At 45.4% G+C, this 25,034-nt stretch overlaps 1 protein-coding gene across 3 annotated transcripts in view; it reads left to right on the top strand.

Moving 5' to 3' along the window:
- LOC103190096 (anion exchange protein 2) overlaps positions 1 to 25,034 on the top strand; it is a 110,471-nt gene that overhangs the window by 53,939 nt on the left and 31,498 nt on the right. For 2 of the 3 annotated variants that reach the window (XM_042346913.1, XM_042346914.1), the window contains 5 exons: positions 4,658 to 4,820; positions 20,505 to 20,667; positions 21,472 to 21,704; positions 22,839 to 22,996; positions 23,915 to 24,120. In XM_042346913.1, coding sequence (XP_042202847.1) covers positions 4,764 to 4,820; positions 20,505 to 20,667; positions 21,472 to 21,704; positions 22,839 to 22,996; positions 23,915 to 24,120 — 817 coding nt within the window. In that variant the 5' untranslated portion in view covers positions 4,658 to 4,763. Of the gene's footprint in view, positions 1 to 1,817; positions 1,861 to 4,657; positions 4,821 to 20,504; positions 20,668 to 21,471; positions 21,705 to 22,838; positions 22,997 to 23,914; positions 24,121 to 25,034 lie in introns of those variants that run through there. The other variant, XM_007910751.2, reaches the window with a different exon arrangement.

The following is a 25,034-nucleotide window of genomic DNA, read 5'->3' as shown; positions in this document are numbered from 1 at the left end:
CATTGAAGCCATTGTCCTTTCAAGTCTGGTACCTAGTTGTGAATCAAGCCCAGTCAAGTCTCGAAGACATAATAAGGCGCTATATCAAATGCAAGGATTATTGTTATCATTATCATGCTTACTTGCCGCAATGTGTGCCTCACCCAGCTAACCATTTCTTCTTGTGTGAGGCAGCAGTACACAAGGTAAACAGGTTGCTGGGCTGCATTTCCAAATTAGTTGAGTTTAGATTCTGAGGAGCCGTACTCTATATGTGTAGTGTTCTGGTCAGCCCACACCTGGAGTTCTGTGTACAGTTCTGCTTGCAACAACACAGGCTGCCCCACGCACAGGAGAGCAATAACTTGATGCCCAGTTTTAGAGGAATGAGTTATGAGTAACAATTAGACAAACTAGGGCTCTATATTTTTAATTTAGATTTTTAATGGGATTAATAATAATCATTGAATTTGACGTAGCGTCTTAGTAAGTTTTCAAGACGGCTCAAAACGCTTCACAGGATACAATGTAAAGTGGATTGACTGTATTTTGTGGGGGAAATGCGGCAGCCAATTGCGCACAGCAGTGTCCACAAACAGTTGTGGATTGAGTGACCAAATTATTATTATTTATTTTGAAGGGATTATTACCCCCTAAAAGTAATCTGCCAATCGACTAACAAACGGATTCCTACTTATCGCTGGTAAATAGAGGCGAATGGAGTAAGAAAACAGTAAAGTATATTCTGTGAAGTGCATTGAGGTGTCTCAATGACATGATAAGGCGCTATATCAAATGCAAGGATTATTATAACTTTACATGAGCCATAGTCCCCACTCCCATACCCTTCCATTCCCCTTTCCCTCATGTATGCATCATGTTTCCTCTTAAATACAGTACATTGCTACGTTTTGCTTCAACCCCAGCTTCTGGTAACTGGATATTCTGGGTCATATAGGCCAAAGGGCTTTTTAGTCATCTGAGCCAATCTTGTGGTCTTATGAGTCAATCAATCTGTCCTCTCTGTAGATGAGGGTTTTGAGAGGTGAGTCTAATGCTGTCCTAATGTGACATCCACCTCCACTGAGAGCAGGACCCCTGGATGCTGTTCCTAGGTCTCTACCTCAAGGGCTGTTCATAGCTCTCCACTGCCCTAGAATATAATAAAAATCCTTGCATTTGATACACCATCTAATCACGTTGTTGAGATGTCTCAAAGCGCTTCACAGAATATTCTGTAAATTAAATTGATTATATATTTTGTGGGCAAAACGCGGCAGGCAATTGCATACAGCAGTGTCCCACAAACAGTCATGGATTGAAGGACCTATTTATTTATTTTGAAGCGATACCCCCTGGAAATCGATACGCCAATCGACTAACACCCAGGTTCCTACTTACTGCTAGGAAAACTGAGACGTGTGGAGTAAGGAAACTTGCTTACGGTTTTTCCCTGCCCGGGAATTGAACCCAGGTCCTCTTGCTTGTGAGATGGATGCTCTAACCACTGAGCTACAGGACTCCTGTAATCTTAGTACCTCCGATTAGTGTTCAAGAGTGTATGTCAGCACTAATGCTGGAAGAAGGTCACCAGGGTGCGGAGCTAGCACAGCGCTTTCTTCAGAGTCTGGAGGAGATGAAAATACATTAACCTTGGGCTGTCTGCTTCCCTCCACAACAACACGAGGAGTCAGTGCTGGGGAGTAGCCTTGAAGACAAAACAGTGGGGCAACGTTCAGTATCGCTGAGTATTCTCCACAATAAGCATCTGACCTTAACTTGAGACGCCAGAGCACTTCATTGAGCTGTAACTTTAGTCAGACACCCAGCAGGCTTCTGTATACATTAAGCGCTCTCTGGACGTGGAAGGAGGCTTTGTTTGTGAGTAGGCCTCAAATGAATATCTAGATTTACTTCCTCTTCTCATTCTTCCTCCCCTCACTCCCCTCCCTCAAACCACCCAGGAATGTGACTGGTTCAGATTTCCTTCCAGCAAACTGCAGGAGCGCATACATATTGCTGTCAATTTATACATGTGTATGTGACTCCGAGACCTTATCCTTCATGAAGGGCATTTTATAAATGATGCGTGTGTATGTGTGTCTGTGGACACATGAGTGTGGGTGTCTGAGTTAAAGGAACTGTATGTCCATGACTGTGTATGCATACATCTGCATACATCTGTGTGTGACTATGTACATGTATGTGTGTTTGCTCATGTATGTATATGAAATGTAGGATTTATTATGTAACAAACTGCAAGCCTATATATTGCTTGGTACAAGAAATACGGTTTCACCTCTTAATCATAGAATCATAGAATCGTACAGCACAAAAAGAGGCCATTCGGCCCATCGAGGCTGTGCGGCTCTTTGAATAGAGCAATGTAATGTCAATCCCACTCCCCAGTCCTTTCCCCATAACCTGCAAACCTGTCCTCCTCAAATACCCGTCCACCGCGTTTTTAAAAGTAGTTATCGAATCGTCCTGGACCGCGCTTTCAGGGAATGCGTTCCAGATTTGAACAATTCGCTGCGTGAAAAAAATTCTTCTCCCCTCCCCTCGGCTTCTTTTAGAGACTATTTTGAATCTATGACCTCGAGTCACCGACACACCCACCAGTGCGAACAGTTTTTCCCTTTCTAACCTATCAAATCCCCTCATGATTTTGCAAAGCTCTTATCAGGTCCTCGTAACCTTCTCTGCTCCAATGAGAATAATCCTAACCTCTCCAGCCTTTCCTCATCATCAAAGTCCCTCATTCCTGGTACCATCCTCGTAAATCTCCTCTGCACCTTTTCCAATGCCTTAACATCCTTCCTATAGTGCGGTGCCCAGAACTGGGGCAGTATTCTAACTGAGGCCTAACCAGTGTTTTATATAGGCTGTCCCTAATTAACCTATATTCTTCTAAGTGAAGATTTATTCTGTCCCGGATTATAGTCTCCAGGAGTTTCCCCACTACTGATGTCAGGCTGACTGGCCTGGAGTTCTCAGGTTTGTCCTTCTGTCCCTTTTTGTACAGGAGAGTCACATTGGCCACTCTCTAATCCTCGGGCATCACTCCTGTGTCCAACGAAGATTGAAAAACTGTAGCCAAAGCCCCTGCTATTTGTACCCGTACCTCCCATAGTAACGTTGGCTGCATCCCATCCGGACCAGGCCACTTATCTACCTTCAGCCCAGTCAAACTTTTCAGTACTTCCTCTCTGTTTATACTTATCCTATCCATTTCCTCTGCACTCTCCTCCGCTACTGCGGCATTTGGTGCATCCACTTCTTTTGTGAAGACCTGAGTATAAGCATAGCCTATACAATACAAAATTACATTTGTATAGCGCCTTTCACGAGGTGCTGGACAGTCAGGGATTTGGACCTGAGGTGATGCTTGGGATCAGGAGGGCTGGAGGGTAGGGGTAGGAGGGTGGCCGAAGCCACGATCAAAGAGGAGGGTCTTGAGACGTGTCTTGAAGGAGGAGGGAGCGAGGCAAAGGGAATGTGGGATGGAGTTCCAAAGGGTAGGGGCAGAGAGGCTTAAGGCTCAACCGTCGATGGTGGGGAGGTCCGGGTGGGGGAAGTGGAGTAGGCCAGAGCCTGCTGAGCGGAGGGAGGGGTTAGGTTGATAAGAGGTTAGCAGGTCACAGAGGTAGGAAGGAGCAAGACTGTGAAGGGTCTTGAAGATGAGGACAAGGATTTTGAACCATATCCTCTTAGGGTCCTATGTTGGTGACTGTCTCTTACACGCATTCATTCACTCTCTTCATCTCTCTGCTGGGTGTAAAGGGGGACACACTATTCAGTATATTACTGCTATGATATGAGTCTGCACAGCATTGATACCATATGGTTAAATTGATAACACCTGAGCACCAACCAGTCACAACAGTGGGAATAGAGGAGGTTAAACCCAGCAATTGTGTTGCGCTGGACTCCCATTTCCTGGGCTTTATGAGTGCTGGGAATGTTGCTGGGTGTTCCTGTGACAGTATAGAGAGAGAATGGAGTGTGGGTGGGAGGAGATGACCGTAAGTTAAAAGAGGGGTAGGAGGTGGCAAGGCTGAGGGATTGGGGGATAGAGTTCCAAAGCTTAACCGTATTTTCCTTCTTCCACACGCCTCTGTTTACCTAGCAGTTGTTAGTCGATTGGCGATTGTTTTGCAGGGGTAATAATCCCTTCAAAATAAATAAACAGATAATTTGGTCACTCAATCCATGACTGTTTGTGGGACGCTACTGTGCGCAATTGGCAGTTGCGTTTCATCCACAAAGTATACAGTCAATTCACTTTACAGTATATTCTGTGAAGCGTTTTGAGACGCCTCAAAATGTGATAAGGCACTACATCAAATGCAAGTATTATTATTATTATCACACAACTCTTCAAAAAGATAAGGAAGTTTCTCCCTGTATCCTGGCCAACAAATCTCGGGATGAATTGGTCATTCACCCCAAGGCTATATGAGGGATCGTGCTGTTATTAAACTTAACTGTAAACTACTGTAAGAACTTTGACGTGATAAGATGCTATAAAAAATGTTATTTCTCTTGTTCTCTTGGTAGCAGTCAAGGTTACCGTCTCAGGGTGAAAGCTGTGTTATTTTTGCGCGCGATGTGTATTAGGGAGCTCTCAATGTTGGTGTTTTTCCTGATCATCTCAGTTCTCCAATCTTGTTTGCAGGTTATGCTGTCCCAAGGCCATTCCCTGAATCTGAGTGAGCGAGAAAAGGGTTAAAAATCGAATTTCTCCGATAAAGGCTTGTTATCGTACCGTCTGAGTCAAAGCTATGAACTCGCAGGTTTCATCAGATATTCACAGTATCGTCTCTCCGATAAGCCAAAGTGTAAGTACTCCACTTGTTCACTGTAAACAAAAGGGCATTTGGGAACTCAAGCCTTGAATTTGAGGGAGGGACGGAGAACAACACCAACAACTTGCATTTACACAGCGCCTCTCACGCAGCCAATTGCACACAGCAGTGTCCCACAAACAGACTTGGATTGAAGTGACCAATTTTATTATTATTGTTTTTTTATGAAGAAAGCCCTTTGGCCCATTTAACCTCAAACAGCCTGAGTAGCTCTCCTGCCGATTTTGAGGGAATGAGGTGATATGTCTATGACTTTACCAACTACATACAGTGCAATATTAGCCTTGAGCAGATTGAACATCATTGCGTAGTTGATGCTTTGGTGTTAGTTTGGTTAACCGCTGGGGGAGGGGGTGGGGGATTGGAGGTGTCCTGTTTGGCAATGGAATGTCAGAATCCAGCCCCCACTCTGTGCCGGTCTCTAGTCCGGGTCCTGACCAGGAGGGGCCGCAGTGTCCCGGGGCACTCACTGCTGATGACAGCACAGCCCGGCCCGGCTCATCAGCAGGACCTGGAAGGGCCGACCAGTCACTGGGGGCCGGGAATCCTCCCCCTCAGCTTCTGTTAACCCTGCAGCCAAAGCCCTAACTAACGGGGAGGGGGGTCCTCGCTGGACAAGCAGCGGGAAAGTTTGCCAGACAGCATAGTTTAGCTCACTGAGAAGACGGTTGTGGGTTCAGTAATTAGTTAGCAAATGGGGAGGTTAGGAGAATTTTTTCACACACACAGAGTGGCTAGGACAGGTAATGCCTTGGCGGGAGTGGTGGTGGAGGCTGAATCTATATTAGCTTTCAAAAGTGGAGCTCAATAAATAGCCAAAAATGAATACGTTACGGGGGTGATGAGGAAAGGGCAAGTAAATACGAGTGAAGGGATTGCTATATAGAGAGCCAGTTCAGAAACGATGGGCTGAATGGCTGGCTTCTGAGCTGTACATTTCAATGGTTGCAACTGGAGCTCACAGCCTAGACTGACTCTCTAGTGCAGTAATGGAAGAGTGCCGACTTGCATCCTTCAGAACCCTAAACCAAGGTCTTGACTTCTGGTTCTTCAGGTGACACTATTGGAAAAGAAAAGGGTGTTTGACCCTGCTTCCCTCCCTGCCCTCCACCCTCCCAATTCCGACCCCCAGCTCGGGTCGGAAACACTGACTGTCCAGCGCGTTGGGACGTCCTCCTGACGTTAAAAGCGCTATACAAATGTAATTTTGTTGTTGTGTCCTGGCCAACAATCCTTCAGATTACTGGAATGCACTGCCTGAAAGGCTGGTGGAAGCAGATTCGATAGTAGCTTTCAAAAGGGAATTGGATAGGTATTTAAAATGGAAAAAAGGTGCAGGGCTATGGGGTAAACGCGGGGAGTGGGACTAGTTGGTGGCTCTTTCAAAGAGCTGTCACATGCACAAGGGGCTGAATGGCCTCCTTCTATGCTGTAAGATTCTATGATTAATCGGTCATTCACCTCATGACCATTTGTGGAAGTTTGCTGTGTGCAAAATAGCTGCCACATTTGCCTAAAAATACCCAGTCACTACACCTGACAGCAGTTAGTTACCTGTGAGGTACTGTGTCAAATGCAAGGATTATTACTGTATAGTGTTGAGGTGTTTACAGGCAGGCGTTATTCATACTGATGAGCTGGAAACTCTGTAATAATAATCCTTGCATTTGGTATAGCATCTTATCACGTCATTGAGGCATCACAAAGTGCTTCACAGAATTTTTGGTAGTCCTGTAGCATAGTGGTTAGTGTGTCAGCCTCGCAAGCAAGAAGACGCGGGTTCGATCCCTGGGCAAGGCCAAACCCTAGGCAAGTTTTTTTTTCTTTCTGTTTACCTAGGAGTAAGTAGGAACCGGTTTTAAGTCCATTGGTGAACGCTTTCTGGGGATAATAATTCCTTTTAACAAAATACTGATTTGGTCACTCAATCCACGACTGTTTGTGGAACACTGCTGTGCGCAATTGGCTGCCGGGTTTTGCCCACAATTCGCTTTAAAGTATATTCTGTGATGTACTTTGTCACGTCTCGACGACATGACAGGGCGCTATATCAAATGCAAGAATTATTATTACATATTATGTAGGCTTGCTACAAGACTGAGTAACGCACAGGCTTAGGGGGATGTGATTACCCTTAAGAATTTCATTTGCTTATTAATTAGAAAGATAATCCTGGGAACAATGAAGGGCTTCAAAACTCAATTCATCCAAAATGTCCAATAATTTTTTGGAGATTACAAAGTGCCTTTTCTTATTGAGGAATCCGGAGTTCAAAAATAACACTGCAATCCATCTTTTGGAGGATCCTCTCGCTTGCGAGGCAAGTGCTCTAACCAATACAGGACACCAAAATAGAATGGAGTTTGGATCATTTGGATAAAAGTGGTTACCTGCGTGGCTGTTTGTGTCACCTAACAGAGTCCTGTAGCTCAGTGGTTGAGCACTCGCTTTGCAAGCGAGAGACCTGAGTTCAATTCCAGGCAGAGGGCGAAACCTTGGGCAAGTTTGCTTACTCCACACAGAGCCTAATAATAATCCCTCCAAAACCAAAAACAATAATTAATTGGTCAGTTTCAATCCATGACTGTTTGTGGGACATTGCTGTGCGCAATTGGCTGCCGCGTTCGCCCACAAATATACAGTCAATTCACTTTACAGTGTGTTCTGTGAAGCGCTTTGGGACGTCCTCCTGACGTGAAAAGCGCTATATCAAATGCAAGGATTATTATTATTATTATAGAGTGCAAATGGCTTTTGCAATTGCCTACAAAAATAGTCACTACACAAGTCAGGTGTGTAATAATAATATTCACCAACAAAATACAATTACTAAACTTTACAGTAAACCTTGCAAAGAACTTTGAGACATCCTCCTGATATGAAAGGCTCCATATCAAATGCAATTATAATCCTCTTCTACCAATGCCTTTTATATAACATCTATGAAGTCAAAGTGCTTCACAGAGAATTGTTTTTTAAAATGTAGCGACGATTGTGTGACGAGTGAGCTCCCTGTTAGTGACTCCTAATTGCTGTTCGTGAATCCCTTTGTAAACCATCAACAACAACAACAACAAAATTACACTAATAGAGCGCCTTTCACGTCGGGCGGACATCCCAAGGCGCTGATCAGTCAGATGTCGGGGCCCGAGCATGGGGGAGGGATAATGTAGGGGGGAGGGAAGGCAAAGAGGTGGGAGGGAGACCAAAGTCACGGCCAAAAAGAAGGGTCTTGAGACCGGCCTTGAACGAGGCAAGGGAGGAAGCGAGACAAAGGGACTAGTGGGATGGAGTTCCAGAGTGTGAGGGCAGAGAGGCCATCAATGTTAGGGTGGGTCGGGTGGGAGACATGGAGCAGGCCAGAGCCTGATGAACGAACTCCTATGCACACACACACATCATCTGCCCCTATTGTCACATAACAAGAAACCAATGCTACAGTCTGGCTTTAGCTCAACTATTACCAACTCCCTGCTTGTCGGCCTTCCCAACTCTTCCCTCCACAGGCTGCAGATCATCCAGAACTCTGCCGCTCATGTCCTCTCTCGCACCAAACTCCATGACTCTATCAGGAGGTTCAAAGTTGGTGCTGTAGATTATGTGCATGTCTCTCTCTGTTTATCAACCTGTCTGTTCCCTCTGCTCGGCAGGCTCCACGTCCCACGCATGGCTCACTCCACCCTCAGCAGTCGGGCCTTCAGCCTCTCCGACCCCACCCTTTGGAACTCCATCCCACAGTCCCTTTGTATCGCCCCCTGACTTGCCTGCTTCAAGATCCATGTCAAGATCCTCTTCTTCTACCTTTGCCTTCGGCAACCCTCCATCTCTTACCCTACACCCCTCGTAATCCCAACAACCAACTCGGGTCCAAATCCCTGACTGTCCAGCGCCTTGGGACATCCTCCTGACATGAAAGGGGCTGTGTAAATTTCATTTTGTATTGTATTTAGTTAGAGATCTATTATCCGGACAAACAGCACAAGTTGTCAGCTTAGGAAATGTAATCCATACGAGCTGGGGCTCGCTTGCACAGCCCTGACCAGCCGGCACTACTTACTGAGTTGAAAGAGTGCGAGGCACGAGGAGGCATCTGATTAGCACATTCCAGGGTTACTTTAATCAAACCAAATTGTAAGAGTGAGTGAGGTTTGGAATGGGTGAGCTCACGGCCTGTGGTAATCCATGAAAAGGTGAGGAAGCTGGAGGTTCTGTCTATACCAAAATGTCAGTGACTGCATTCACTGGGTGTTCAGATTCAGTTACAGGTGAGATCCCCTCACCACCCCCCCCCCCCCCATTCTGAATTGGTGAGGAATGGGAAGAGAGCTTATTTGAAAGAAGTTAGTGGAGTCCTGTAGCGTATTGATTAGAGCACTTGCCTTGCAAGTGAAAAGACTAGGCAGGGCGAAACCTTAGACAAGTTTCCTTACTCCACACGCCTCATTTTCCTTGCAGTAAGTAGGAACCTGGTTGTTAGTCTATTGGTGGAATGCTTTCTTGGGGTAATAATTCCTTTTTTACAAAATACTAATTTGGTCACTCAGTCTATGACTGTTTGTGGGACGCTGCTGTGCGCAATTGCCTGCTGCATTTCGCCCACAAAATGTACACTCAATTCGTTTTACGTTCTATTCTGTGAAGTGCTTTGAGCCATCTCGAAGAGGTGATAAGGTGCTATATCAAATGCAAGGATTATTGTTATTATAATAAACAATTCCCTGTTCAGCAATATTCTGTTAGATTTCTGACGGACGGCTCAGGCTGTGCCTGAACAGCTTGTTCTTGTGGTGGATGGTAAAGATTCTGTGATAATAATAATAACATTGAAAGAGTGTTTTTCCACAGCTTCCTGGCCAGCAGCTCCCCAGATTAATTACTAAAGCACCTAATGGCTGTTTGTGGGCACTTGCTGTGTGCAAAACGGCTGCTGCATTTACCCTCAAAACAGAGGCATTCATTACATTTAACAGCAATTACTGTGAAGCGCAACGTGCTAATAATCCTAAATTTAATCCAGTGTTTTTCACATCAGGAGGATTTCTCTGGGACGCTACCATGCGTGAGGGGCACCATATAAATGCAAGTTGTTGTCGTTGTCTCAAAGCACTTCATAGGATTTATTGTAAAGTGTATTGATTGTGTATTTGTAGGTGAATGAGGTAGCAAAAGTAACAAACAGCAATGAGCCACAAAGTGAATGACCAATTTTATCTAGGGGATTATTGGGTAGGACACTAGGATAAATTCCTTTTTTTGAATAGTGCTATATGATATTAAGCCCCAGAACTTGGAGTGTCAGCGAGACTATTGAGTGAGTTCCCAATATGTAGCTTGAATCCACAACCTTCTGATTCAGAGGAGTTGAGGTATATGATCTTATAGAATGGCGGAGCAGATTTGAGGGGCTGAATGGCCTACCGTTGTTCCTATGAGAGTTCTAGCTGCTGAGCCAGGCCGACACCAAAACAGTATCAAAGTGAAAGTATATTTTGTTTTCTTATAGGAGGAGGTTAACTATTTCACCCAATCTAGGATTGGGGAAGTGGGGAAGATTCCTCACAGGCCTAAAGTATTACAACACAGAAAAGCACCATGTGACACATCTAGCTTAACACTGGTGTGTTTTCCCTCACATGTGGCACTTAATCTGATCCCACTCTCGTGTTCTTATCCTTAAACCCATTCAAATTGAGTAGAATTTTGGAACATTCTTAAATTCAGGAGTAATTGGGCAACCATTTTCTTTTTAAGGCAGCGGAAAAGCTTCCAAATGGAGGCAGAACTCAGAAAACTAAAATCACTGCCTTCAAATTCAAGTTGTTTTGTGCTGAGAACATTGGTACAGGATTAGGCAATTCAACCCCTCAAGCCTGTTTTGTCATTCTATTAGATCATGGCTGATCTGTACCTCAACTCCATTTACTTGCCTTTGCCCCATATCCATGAGTTAAGTTGATCTCAGATGGAGCAGTGGTGAGTGCATGACAACCATCTCACTAGGGTCTGAATCACTAGGGTAGCCAAAGGATGTGTAACGAATGGATGCTGGATGTGTTGTGGCTGAACATAGGAACAGTAGTAGGCCATTCAGCCCCTCAAGCCTGTTGCGCTAGTCTATTAAATCATGGTTGATCTGTACCTAAGAAAATGGCGGAACAGACTCAAAGAAATTGAACCTCATTTTGTCACAAATTTCTAGACACAACGATTAACCTTAATAAGAATCCTTGCATTTGATAAAATGCCTTATCACATCATTTGAGATGTCTCAAAGCGCTTCACAGGATATACTGTAAAGTGAATTTAACCATATTTTGTGGGTCAAACTATTCACTATTTACCAATCCTCTGTGCCTTTTGCAATTCAGCTCACCCCCCACCCCCACACCCCAGTTGTCTGTGGCTGAAGAAGGGAAAAATCCTGATGCAGACCCCTACGTGGTGACTCCTGCTGGAAAGCATGAGGAGGTTGCATGTAGTGAAAGGGGAGGGTTGGGGCTAGAAGTCAGGTCATGGTTGAATAGCTTACAGGCTTGTTCACGGGGAAAGTACTCAAGCTTTGAAGTATAGTATCTTTGGACAAGGGCAAAATATTGGCTGGTCTTTTTGGGAGAGCTTCTCCCCCCTCTCCTGAATTGCATCACGGAAACCTTTAACATCCACTTGAACTGCTGGGCAGGTCCTTGGCTTAACATCTCTTGTGACCTACAGCTATACAACATTGTCCCAGGGAGCCAGCTAGGAACAAGCTCAAACCTGCATCAGGAAGTGAGTTAGTTGTGGAGTCCTGTAGTGTAGTGGTTAGAGCACTCGTCTGGCAAGCGAGAGGCCCAGGTTCAATTCCGGAGCAGGGCAAAATATTGGGCAAGTTTCCTTATTCCACACGCCTCTTTCTACCTAGCAGTAAGTAGGAACCCAGTTGTTAGTCAAAGGGTGGATTGTTTTCTGAGGGTAACAATCCCTTAAAAAAATAATTAGACACTGCTGTGCGCAATGGCTGCCATATTTCGTCCACAAAATATACAGTCAATTCACCTCACAATATATTCTGTGAAGCGCTTTGAGCCGTCTCGAAGATGTGATAAAGTGCCTTTGGACATCCTCCTGACGTGAAAGGTGCTATACAAATGTAATTTTATTATTGTTGTATATGATCTGCAAGAATTGTTATTATTGTTTTTATTAAACCCACAACTTCGTGAGCTGAGAGCACAACCTAAAGAGGCAGGCGGGCAGCTACAGGAACAGTCGGGGTGTGTGGTGGGGGGGGGAGAGAGTTCAGGGAAACACGTTGGCTCCCTCGAGCTTGTAAAACGTAGAAGGCTGAAGTAAATGGATTTAATGTTGGAATCATTAGGAAGTGCTCAGTTTGTGCTGTTGACTCAGTGAGTTAATCAGTAACTTGTAGGCCTATAGCTGCTTGCAGTCAGACAAGACATGGCTTGCACTTGAGAACAATCCCTCAGTAGTTAAGGCCAAGATCAGTGTAAGCAGTTGAGTGGACCAGCTACTTGTTTGAGCGAGCAGCAGGCTTTGCTTTGCCTCCACTATCATTTTGCAGCAAGCTCGATCCCAGAAGGGGAGCGACATTTTTATATGGATTTCCTCCTAAGCAAAAGACTAAAGTCAGGAAAAGGCAAGGCAAGTGCATTGATTCTGAGGTTTGTTTGGTTGTCGGGGGGGTGAGGGGTGGTGAGAGAGAAGCTTTTCCAGGCCTCCTGGCTGGTTGTTATCTGTGAGTGTTCGCTCCTCTGACTGTTTGCTTTGCTCTGACTGTGTTCCCAACTTTCAATTCCACCGACAGGCCCTGTTTGCTTCAACTGCAGATAAACAGTGGCCTGGCTCTTGCTGTGTGGAATGGGTTCATCTCTGCAGTAATTAGTGTCTGGATCTCGCTATGGGTATAAATTATAGACCTCACATTTCATACACTGTGTATATTGTCAGAACATCTCAAACTGTTAACCGGTCATTGCTGTCAAATGTAGTGACATGGCATGGCAACCCTTTTTGCATATAACAAGGTTCCACAAACTAGTCGTGAAAGAAGTAGTGAGTTTAACGAGAGGATTATGGGATCCTGTAGCCTAATGGTTAGAGCACTCGCCTTGCAAGCGAGAGGACCTGGAATCGAAACGTTAGGTAACTTTCCTTACTCCACATGCCTCTGTTTACCAGCAGTAAGTAGTAACCTGATTGTTAGTCGATTGGCGGATTGCTGTCTGGGGGTAATAATCCCTTCAAAAAATATTGGTCACTTAATCCATGACTGCTTGTGGGACACTGCTGTGCGCAATTGGCTGCCACATTTCGCCCACAAAATATACAGTCAGTTCACTTTATAGTATATTCTGTGAAGCGTTTTGAGACGTCTCGAAGACGTGATAGGGCGCTTATCAAATTCAAGGATAGAACATACCCCAGGCCTCTCTGCAGGGAGAGCACGGTTCTGCACTTTCTCGGCTGCAAGTTAGTGCACCCCTGGACTCCACCTCCCCATTGAGCAGCAATTTATTCTCCAACACCAGTAAACAGCTCATCTTTCACCCTTCAGCATATCCTACCACCACAATTGCCTTCAGAATTCCTGCCTAGTCATTGTGGTCAACCCTCCCAATGAGTTTGTTTTTCACTGAAGTTGATTATCTTGTTCATTGGCATTTGATACGCTCTCAGTATTAAAACCTTTCTTAGATAAGCAGTGGGCCTGGGGGAATGTGGTACATTATCTGATATTAATTTCTGCCCTTTAGGGTTTTGTACTGCGTTCCTTTTTGTTGTAGAGGTCCAGGAATCCTGTTAGCCCCTCCCAAGAAACTCTAGCGGGATTGCTGAACAAAACAACAGCAGCAAAGTTGTCTGATTTTACAGGCAAGTTCCCAACTTCTCACTGCCGCTGCTATTGAAGTCGCTGAGGTCACACAAAAGAAATTCTAATGGCAAATTTAATTGTGTACTGGAACTGGCAGTATTCATGGCCAGTATTCAGCCTGTCTATCTCTACAACAAGGCTTTGAGGTGTAGACATGTCCGTAACCCTGGGAGCCAAAAGCTATCAGCTAGGGCGGCCCTACCTGCACGAGACATTTTATCTCCCCAATTTAAATAGATAAAATTGTTCATTCAAATCATACCTGTTTGTGGGAAGTCGCTATAATAATATAATAATCCTTGCATTTGTTATAGCGCCTTATCACTTCATTGCGACGTCTCAAAGTGCTTCACAGAATATCAGAACATAACATAAAAAACAGAGGGATGAGGGGATATGGGGAGAGGGCGGGTAATTAGAGTTAGGTCAGAAGATCAGCCATGATCTTATCGAATGGCGGGGCAGGGCTCGAGGGGCCGAATGGCCTACTCCTGCTCCTAATTTTTATGCTCTTATGTAACATGCTAGACGAAAAAAGACCCAAGATCCATCTAGTTCGCCTTCCATCTTCCTGGTGGTCACATGTACATATGTCCCAAACTCCCTATGTGCTATATCCCATAATGTTATTTCCTAAAAGAAAACTATCTAATCTGTGTTCGAAAGAATCAACATTTCCTGCTTCAACCGTCTCCCCAGGGAGCCTGTTCCACAGGGTCACAGTTCGCTCACTGAAATAGTGTTTGTGTAGAGTTGTTCTGAATTTACTCCCCTAGAATATACTGTAAAGTGAATTGACTATATTTGTGGGTGAAACACAGCATCCATTTGCACACAGCAATGTCCCACAAACAGTCGTGGATTGAGTGACCAAATTATTAAACTTTTAAAAAACAATTTGAGGGATTATTACCCCCGGAAAGTAATCCGCCAATCAACTAATACGCAGGTTCCTACTTGCTGCTAGGTAAACAGAGGCGTGTGGAGTAAGGAAACTTTCTTGAGGTTTCATCCTCTCGTTTGCGAACCTCTACACTACAACAACAACAAGATTGCTACAAGACATTGTGCGCAAATTAGCTGCCACGTTTGCCTACCAAGTACACAATCACTACACTTTATAGTAAATCCTGTGAAGCGCTTTGAAATGTCTCAGTGATGTGATAAGGCGATGTATCAAATGCTTGATTTTTATAATTTGCATATGCATATTGATTTGATGAGTTAAATGAGAGGATTTTTTTTAAAAGAAAAAATATTCTGGAAAGTGCATATATTTGGACATCAAGAAAAGGTACATCGGGTTCAGCTGTATTGTCACCACAGTTGAATAACGAGGTTGTTTGTCGATTGGCAAATTGCTTTCTGGGAGTAATAATCCTTTCAAAAAAAATAATAATTTGATCACTCAAAACACGACTGTTTGTGAAATACTGCTCTGTGCAATTGGCTGTCGCGTTTCACCCACAAATTATACAGTCAATTCACTTTACAGTATATTCTGTGAAGCGATTTGATATGGTGCCATATCAAACAGGATTATTCTTATTATGCTTGTTTGAGACCCAACCCTTGGGCCGAATATCTCTGGTAAAGCGTAGGGCACAAAGCAATTATTTGTGGGTTGGGAGAAATCAGCAGTGATTGTCATTCCTCTCTGACCGCAGTGCTCACTGATCTGTCAGCTGGTGCCTTCTTTTTCTACCTAAAATAAGATAGAACCCTTCAGCCTGGAAAAGACACCCGACAGAGGAAGTGTTGTGGCCTCCAATCAGATTGGCGCCTTTGGTCACCTTCCTCCCCCTCCCTCCGGCTCGGCCCCGGGATCCGTTACTGTGAAGCCTTGTGAGACACCGTCCGGCGTGGAGGGCGTTATATAAATCCAAGTTGTTGTTGTTTATTCTGGACAAGCTGAAGCAGCCTGTCATGATCTAAATTGTCTTTCCCCTTTAGAATCTTAAAAACAGCAAGTTCCTTAAGGATCCTCGGATGCAGTCTATCCGGCCCCTGAGATTTATTTACCTTAAGTTTGCTCAGCTGTTTAGCCACCACTCTGGTATATGAATAGTGTCACAATTTTCCTCTGCGACATCCTTTTCTAGTTCTCTTTCCAAATAGGTTACCCACCTCCTCCTCAGTAAAGGCTGATGCAAAAAACTTATTTTGTACTATTGCAGCCTGTGCAACATTATTTGTCATGTCCTCTCCCGAACACACCTTCAGTGGCCCTACTCTATTACTTGCTTTCTTTTTCTCTTGATGTAACTGAAAAACGTTTTGTTATTATCCTTCACATTGTTTGCCATGTTCAATTCAAAATTTTTCTTTGCCGTTCTGATGCCTTTTTTACAGTCCTGGCAAGCCTTCTGGTATCAAATACAACTTAATTCTGTGCCATTTTCCTTCGTGGCCTTGAATGACTTTTTCCTCTTTGAGCTGCTTTGTAACCAGTCAGGAGTGCCTTTAAGCTTGGTACCTTTGTTTTGCATGGGTACACATTGTTTCATTGCCTTCACGATCACCTCCTTGAAGGAACTCCATAGGTCTTCCACTTCTTTCTTACCCCCGACTCCGTCTGCAGCAGCCTCCATGGCTGCTGGCTTTGGCTAACTCATAGACAGTGAATGTCTCTGGTGTTCCGCTGGAAATCCCAGCTCTGCTTGAGACATGAAAAGACATGGACAACAGCTGGAAAGTGGACTACTAGCACTCAAGTGCTCTGGGATGCTACCCTAGGTGAGGGACGCGATATAAATGCAAGTTGTTGTTGGGACTAATAAGAGGCTGATTTTGAAAAGGCAGTGAGGGGCATGATAATAATAATATATATAATAATAATCCTTGCATTTGATAGAGCGCTTTTCACGTCTTCTCGACATCTCAAAGCACCTCACAGAATAGACTGTATAGTGAATTTACCGTATATTTGTGGGCGAAATGCAGCAGCCAATTGCGCACAGCAGTGTCCCACAAACAGTCGTGGATTGTAAATGATCAATTTATTGTTTTGTTTTGGAGGGATTATTATTAGGCTCTGTGTGGAGTAAGGAAACTTGTCCAAGGTTTCGCCCTGACCTGCCGGGAATTGAACCCAGGTGTCTCGCTTGCAAGGCGAGTCTCTAACCACTGAGCTACAGGACTCCACATGATGGGCGATAAACTTGCCCGCTTTTATGCTGTAATTACAATACAAAATTACATTTGTGTGGCGCCTTTCACGCCGGGAGGACGTCTCAAGGCGCTGTCTATTTCAGGACAATGGAGTCCTTTAGCGCAGTTTTAGTGCGCTCACATCTCAAGCGAGGGCCATGGGTTCAATTCCCAGGGAGAAACCTTAGGCAAGTTTCCTTACTCTGCACGCCTCTTGTTTTACCAGCAGTAAATAGGAACCCAGTTATTAGTCGATTGGCAGATCTCTTTCTGGGGGTAATAAATTGTTCTCTCAGCCCACGACTGTTTGTGGGACACTACTGTTCGCAATTGGCTGCCAATGTTTCGCCCGCAAAATAGACTGTCAATTTACAGCGCCTTGGCACGTCCTCCCGACATGAAAGGTGCTCTGTAAATGTAATTTTGTTGTTGTTGTTTACAGTATAATCTGTGAAACGCTTTGATACCTCAATGGCTTGATAAGGTGCTATATCAAATGCAAGCATTATTATTATTATTGTGTTCCATATCATCTGTGTAAAGAACTTAAAGAACATCATCAGCGTGAAAGGCTGTCTTTAGTGCAAGATGATTTGTGGTGTTTCTGTGAGAGCTGACTGGACCAAATGCCCTTGAGTCATTCATAGTCTCAGCTTGTCTCTTCCCACGTGAAGTCTTGCATTCTAGTTGCATCCCTTAGGCAAGTTTTCTTGCTCCACACGCCTCTATTTACCTAACAGAAAGTAGGAACCCAGTTGTTAGTCAATTGGCGGGACGCTTTCTGTGGTAATAATGCCTGGGGAAAAAAAATTTGGTTGCACATTTCACTATTGTTTGCGGGACACTGCTGTGCGTAATTGGCTGCCATATTTCGCCCACAAAATACAGTCATTCCACTTTACAGTATATTCTGTGAAGCTCTTTGAGACATCTTAACAACATGATAAGGCGCTGTATCAAATGCAAGGATCATTATTATTATCCCTGAAGTTCTGTACATCAGAACAAGCTCTTCAGTTCAGCCCAGTGGCTTTTCTGTAATTTGTCCATTTGCTTATATTCTGAGGCCTTTTACGACAGGTGGGAGGGGTTAAGGCTGTTTGATAAACATTTGGGACTCCCCACCCAAGGCTCTGGTGAGACAATTGGTCTCAAATTCCACACTGTCTGAGGATGTCTCATCACAGCCTTGTGCAAACGAGCTGGGAGAAATTTGTCAGGGTTTCAGTTCGACAACGGGATGAGCATTTCAAGTGGGCGATCCACTCCTTGATCCCACAGAAACCTGCAGCTGATACAGGAGGTGACAGGGGATACAACAACAAGATTACATTTGTATAGCGCCTTTCACGTCGGGAGGACGTCCCAAAGCGCTGGACAGAGTACAGCATTTCAACAACAACAAGCATTTATATAACACCCCTACCTCACGCAGAGTGCTTTGTGCACTTCTATATAGTGCCTTTCAATCAAGAGGTTAAATCAAAGGGCTTCATAGGATTTTACCTGTAAAGTGTAGTGACAGCGTATTTTAAGGGGTGAACAAGGAAGCTAATCTGAGTACGTCAATATCCTGCAAACAGGCATGAAGTGAATACCCAATTTTATCTGGGGAATTATTGGCCAGGACAGCAGGAGAAATATTATTTTCTGAACAGTCATTGGATCATTAACATCCACCTGAACAGGCACCAAAATGGGACAAAGGCGAGTAATTAGAGTTGAGGTACAGATCAGCTTTGATAGAATAGCTCTAAAAGAATGACGGAACAGACTCCAGGGACTGAATAGCCTCCTCCTGTTCCTAGATGGAACCTCATTTAACGTCAAGCTGATCTGCTGGGGGAGTGGAGCCAGGCGAGGTTGGACATCTCGAAACATTTCACAAATAAAGGTGTTAGCCTGGCTCGGACGGTAGCTCTCTCACCTTGTGACTGTGGGTTGAGGCCTGATGTTTGGGAATCTGAGCTCACAGTCTTGGCGGAGGCTCAGATGTAGTACTGTGGATGTGCTGCATTGTTGGAGGTGTTGTCCTTCGGATGAGATGTTAAACTGAGGTCAACATTTTGCCAACATCAGGGTTCCATAAACAATCGTGGGGTGAATAACCAATCAATCGGGAGCCTTGTTGGCCGGGAAACTGGGAGAAACTCCCATCTCTTTGCCAGCAGCTGCCTGCCAGCGCCTTGGGACGTCCTCCTGACGTGAAAGGCGCTTTATAAATGGAATCTTGTTGTTGTTGTTGTTGTTCACTTGGATCTGTAACAACAACAACAACAACAAGATTCCATTTATAAAGCGCCTTTCACGTCAGGAGGACGTCCCAAGGCGCTGCACAGTTGGGTCATGACCCGAGCATTGGGGGAAATGGTCAGGGGAGGGGAGGGAGCGAGGGGGGGGAAATGGTCAGGGTGAGGGGAGGGATGGGAGGGAGCGAGAAGGGGGAAGAGAGTCGAGAGGGGAGCTGAAGGCTCGGTCAAAGAGAAAGGTTTTGAGACCGGCCTTGAAGGAGGAGAGGGAGGAAGCGGCGAAGGCACTGGGGGATAGAGTTCCAGAGCCTCGGGGCTGAGAGGCTGAAGGCCCGACCACCGATGGTAGGGTGATTGGGGCGGGGGACGTGGAGCAGACAACGGAGGGTACGGGCAGGTAGGTAGGGGGATAGTAGGTTGGAGAGGTAGGAGGGAGCGAGGCCGTGAATGGCCTTGTAGGTGAGGATGAGGATCTTGAAATCAATCCTCTGGGGGATGGGGAGCCAGTGGAGGCGAGCGAGGGTGGGAGTGATGTGGTCCAGAAGCCTCGTGCGGGACACTACACGAGCTGCAGAGTTCTGAATGACCTGCAGCTTGTGGAGGGAGGTGGCGGGAAGGCCGACGAGGAGAGAGTTCCCATAGTCCAGCCTTGAGGTGACAAAGGCGTGGACCAGGGTTTCAGCAGCGTGAGGGGTGAGGTAATGAGCCATCTGGACGGGCAGAGGGCACTTCAACATCTCGTTTGAAGGACAGTGAAGTACCTTCAATGGTTCATTAAGCGATTCAGTACAGAAATTCAGAGTTAGAGTCCTGTAGCTTAGTGATTAGCAAGTGAGAATGAGAGGACCTGGGTTCGATTCCCGGCCGGCAGAGTGAAACGTTGGGCAAGTTTCCTTACACCACACGCCTCTGTTTACTGACCAGTAACTAGGGACCTGGCTGTTAGTCAATTGGCGAATTAGTCGTTAAACCAAGTTCCCGTCTGTCTGTTCAGGTGGTAGTTAAGATCTCATGGCGCTATTTGAAAAGTGAAGGGAGGTTGGCCAACTATCTTCCCCAAAAAAATGGTCACTCACTCCATGGCTGTTTGTGGGACAATACGGTACGCAAACTGGCTGTCTTGTTTCGCCCACAAAATACAATTTACAGCATATTGTTTTGATGTCTCAATGACGTGGTAAGGCGCTATATCAAATGCAAGGATTATTTTTATTATGGTGAAAAGTCAGAGAAATGGGATTAAAAGATCTGCCATGATCTAATAAACTGGTGGAACAGACTCGATTGGCTGAATGGCTTATGCTTCTGAGAATGTTGGAAGGTGAACTGGATGGACCTGGATCTTTCTCCTAACAATTCTTATGTTGTGATTATTGTTCCCTTCAGCCTGAGCAGGAGGTGGCTGCCCCACACCCGCCGAGGGTTGAGGAGGATGATGGCGACTTGAACAAGACCCTGGGTGTGGAGAGATTTGATGATCTGCTGCACGATACACACTCTCGCGCTGTGGATGAAGTCCGGCGGATCTACAATGAGGCAGATTTTGAATGTGAGCCATTTACTGCTACCTACAGCCTTGATGTTATTCTGCTAATTCCCCGCCGCACCAGACTGCACTCACTCCCAGTGCCTCAAACTTCAAGATTCAAACCCCTCCCCACCTCTGCAGTCTCCTCCAGCTGTATTCTCCCTCTTGTACTCCTTCTTCCACTCTGGTCTACTGCTGGGTTCTCATTCCTCTATTCCACCAACGGTGGCCAGTTTTCAGCCCATATAGAGTGGAGTCCTGTAGAGTATTGGTTAGAGTGCTCACCTCACAAGCAAGAGGATCTGGGTTCAATTCCCAGGTGGAGTGAAACCTTAGACAAGTTTCCTTACTCCACACGCTTCTGTTTACCTGGCAGTAAGTAGGAACCCGGTTATTAGTGATTGACAGATTGCTTTTCCGGGCGTAATAATCCCTTCAAAAGAATAATAAATAAATGAATAAATAAATGAATAAACATACTAATTTGGTCACTCTATCCAAAACTGTTGGCAGAACACTGCTGTGCGAAACTGGCTGCTTGATTCACCCACAAAATATAATCGATTTTATATATCCGTCTGTTTCACATTAGAAATCAAGGCATGCTCATTCACTGAATATTAAGAATAATATAATAATCCCTGATTTGATATAGCACCTTATCCCGTCTCTGTGAATTGTCTGAACAATGTGATAAGACGCTACATCAAATGCAAGGATTATGATGATATATTCTGTGGGCCCCAATTTCTAATGTGAAACAGATGGAACCTGCTCCTGTTTCTCTGCGTGTAACCCAGAGCCTGTGCTTCTTTCTCCACTAAGACCATCGGCAGTCATCCCATCACACCCACCACCCTCTCTCCACACACATGCCATCCGGCGCTCGCAGGAACAAGCCCGTCAAAAAGAAATGCAAGAAGCGAGCCTCGTCCTCGTCTGGGGCTCCCACCATCGACGAAGGTGAGGAGGAGGAGGAGCAGTGCGACGGGGCACAGGAGGCAGAGGTGGGACAGACCCCAGACTCCACCAACTCCGAGCTCGACTTGGCCGTTGAGGTGAGGACCTTCGATTACATCAGAATCAGGCTTGTCGGTGGGGAAAAACTAGAGGAGGGTAGCCGAGTTTTTGTTACACTAACTACAGGATGTCCACAAAGTCCTGTGACCTCCTCAGTTATAATTATGAGGAGGCCTGTAGCTTAGTGGTGAGAGGGCCTGCGTTCCATTTCCGTCAGGGCAAAATGTTTGGCAAGTTTCCTTACTCCACATTTCTCTGTTTACCGAGGAGTAAGTAGCTTGTTAGTCGATCGGCGGATCACTTTTCCGGGGATAATAATCCCTCAAAAAAAACAATAATAATTTTGTCACTCAATCCACGACTGTTTGTGGACAGTCTTGTGCGCAATTAGCTGCCATATTTTGCCCACAAAACATACAGTCAATTTACTGTATATTCTGTGAAGCGCTTTGAGACATGTTGAGGGTAGGAGGGGACTGAAGACGTGGTCAAAAATAATAATAATTATCATTGCGTTTGGTATAGTGCTTTTCACGTCTTCTAGACGCGATAAGGTGCTATATCAGAAGGACGCCTCAGTAGAGCTTTGCGCAGGGAGGGTAGACTGGGTGGGGGGGGCTGTTAATTGTGTTGGGCCAGTGTCCCCTTCCCCTTTGGCACTTGAGGATGATCACCACTAAACAAGGTTATTAAGGTTGTCTCTCCAGGAGTTTTCAGCCCTGTTTCAGCCTCATGCGTCACCCATCAATACGGTCAAATCATTGATTTATTTATGTACATAGATGTCAAATTACCTTCTTGTAGTTAAGCGGGGTTTCCTTGGAACTGAACTGGCTCCAAGATATTTTTGGCAACAGTATGTTAGAATCAAGCCCATCCTCTGTGCCGATCTCTAGTCTAGTTCCTGAGGACTCAGCTATTCGATAATAGCTTTCAAAAGGAAATTGGATAGCTACTTAAAAAGGAAGAATTTGCAGGGCTATGGGATGAGAGCGGGAGAGTGGGACTAGTTGGTAGCTCTTTCAAAGAGCTGGTATATAGGCATGATGGCCCGAATGGCCTCCTTCTGTGCTGTAAGCTTCTATGAGTCAAGTGATTTCACCATGTTCACCCATCTCCAAGAAATTAGCGCACTCATCAGTGACCCAGTTTGTCCATCTGCCTGGTTGTAGTTCTTCGTCTCTGATGAAGATGCGGAGAGTGACTCAGCCCAGTTGAAATCTACCGACCACAGCCCCAAGCACCCAGCCATGGGGATCACATCAGTGGAGGTGCCTGGGCCGAGTGGGATCCATAGCTTTATCAGACAGAAGGACCCTGACATGGTGGGGTGAGTATCACTGTGAGGCGCTTGAAAATCAAAAGAATTCTTAGATGATGAAATTCCAGCCCGCCCGAGACTCTATCCTATATAAATGCAAGTTATTGTTGTGAAAATAGAAATGTGGAAGGAATTGTTTGCAGGATAGACTGATGTCTCCTCTTGGCTGAGCTCACATCTTCTGGAACTCTATCCCTGAATCCCTCCCCTACCTCCTTCAAGAGAGTCTTAAGACCTTCCTCTCAGCCACACTCCTACCCCCACCCTTGCCCTTCAAAATCGCAACTGGGATGCAAACCCCTTAACTGTCCAGCATCCTGGGACGTCCTTCGAACATGTAAGGTGATGTGTAAATTGAATTTGTTGTTGTTATTGACTCGGACGCTGTTTATTTGAAAAGCAGTCTGTTTGGCAGTAATTTCTGCACAGCTCTGTGAGACATTTTGATGTGAAAATGTGAGTTCTTAATACTGTTTACTTTGACATTTGCTGGCCACCGCGGTGTACAACAACAAATTAACAACAATTTGTTGTTTCACGTCGGGAGGACGTCCCAGGGTACTGGACAGTCAACAATTTGGCCCTGAGCTGGGGGTTGGGATCAGGATGGGTTGAGGTCAGGGAGAGTGGGGTTAGGAGAATGACCGAAGGCGCAGTCGAAGCAGAGAGTCTTGAGACAAGCTTTGACGGAGACAAGGGAGGGAGCGAGGTGAAGGGACTGTGGGATGGGGTTTCAAAGGCACAGAAGCTGAAAGCCCGACTTCCAATGGTGGCGTGGGCCGGGCGCGGGAATGGGGGCAGGCCGGAGGGAGCAAACGGACAGGTCATTAAGGGATTACCAGGTCATAGAGGTAGGGAGGAGCAAGGCCATGGAAGGTACCAAGGCTGTGTGCGACTCAGTGCCATACGGTGTGACTCTTCCCGCAGGGACGAGGAAGCTGATGTGATTGTGGAGGTGGGGGAAAGCCGGGCGCTGTACAAGACACCACTGGCACATCGCAGCAGCTATGATCTGAAGGAGAGACGGAGGATCGGCAGCATGACATTGATACAGGAGGCAAAGTACCAGCAGGTACCCACAGACGAGCTGGAAGCTGAGATGCTGGCAGTGGCTGACCTGGATGACATGAAAAGTAAGTGCACATGGAGTGTAGTGAAAAGAGAGTTCACCTCGCAAGCGAGAGGACCCAGGTTTGATTCCCGGGCAGGGCACAACCTTAGACAAGCTTGCCGGGTAGAATGATGGCGCTATATAAATGTAAGTATGCTTTATATTGCATGGTTTATGATGCTTGGTGCAGGATTGATCACTTGCAAAAGTATACGGTGCGTCCTGTAGTGTATTAGTTAGCACGATTGCCACGCAAGTGAGAGGTTTGATTCCTGGGTGGAGCAAGACCTTAGGCAAGTTTCCTCACTCCACACGCCTCTGTTTACCTAGCAGTAGTAGGAACCCTGTTGTTCATCGATTTGCGGATCGCTTTCCAGGGATAATAATCTCTTCAAAAAAAATAATAATTTGGTCACTCAATCCATGATTCTTTGTGGGACACTGCTGCCACATTTCACCCACAAAATATACAGTCAATTGATTTTACAGTATATTCTGTGAAGCAATTTCAGACGTTTCGAAGATTTAATAAGGCGCTATATCAAATGTGAGGATTATTATTGTTTCTTTCTCTCATTCTATTTCCTTCGCTCTTTCCTTATTGTGTCTGTCTGTGTAGTTCTCCCTGTTCCCCCCCACTCATTACCCGTTCTCTCTGGTTTGGTAACCAGTCTAACCTGACTGACACCTTCATTAACCCTGCGTGGAATTCAGCCCCAAACCCTATTGCACTGTGTATAAAAGGTAGGGGAAGAGTTGGGGATTGGAGAGTTGAGAAGTTCTCAAAGAGTTAACTTTTTGATGGCTTTGCAACACCTGTGGGTTCTTTTATCATTCACTGTCCTTAATGTAGTAAATACTGAGCTACAAAAGGCTTGGTTGGTGTCAGTGCAGACTTGCTCCTGGGCTGACTGACCACCGGCCCACTCCTGGGTT

Source organism: Callorhinchus milii, unplaced genomic scaffold, assembly GCF_018977255.1.
Source record: "Callorhinchus milii isolate IMCB2004 unplaced genomic scaffold, IMCB_Cmil_1.0 Scaffold2, whole genome shotgun sequence".
Classification (NCBI taxonomy): domain Eukaryota; kingdom Metazoa; phylum Chordata; class Chondrichthyes; order Chimaeriformes; family Callorhinchidae; genus Callorhinchus; species Callorhinchus milii.
This window is presented reverse-complemented; position numbering and strand designations above follow the sequence as displayed.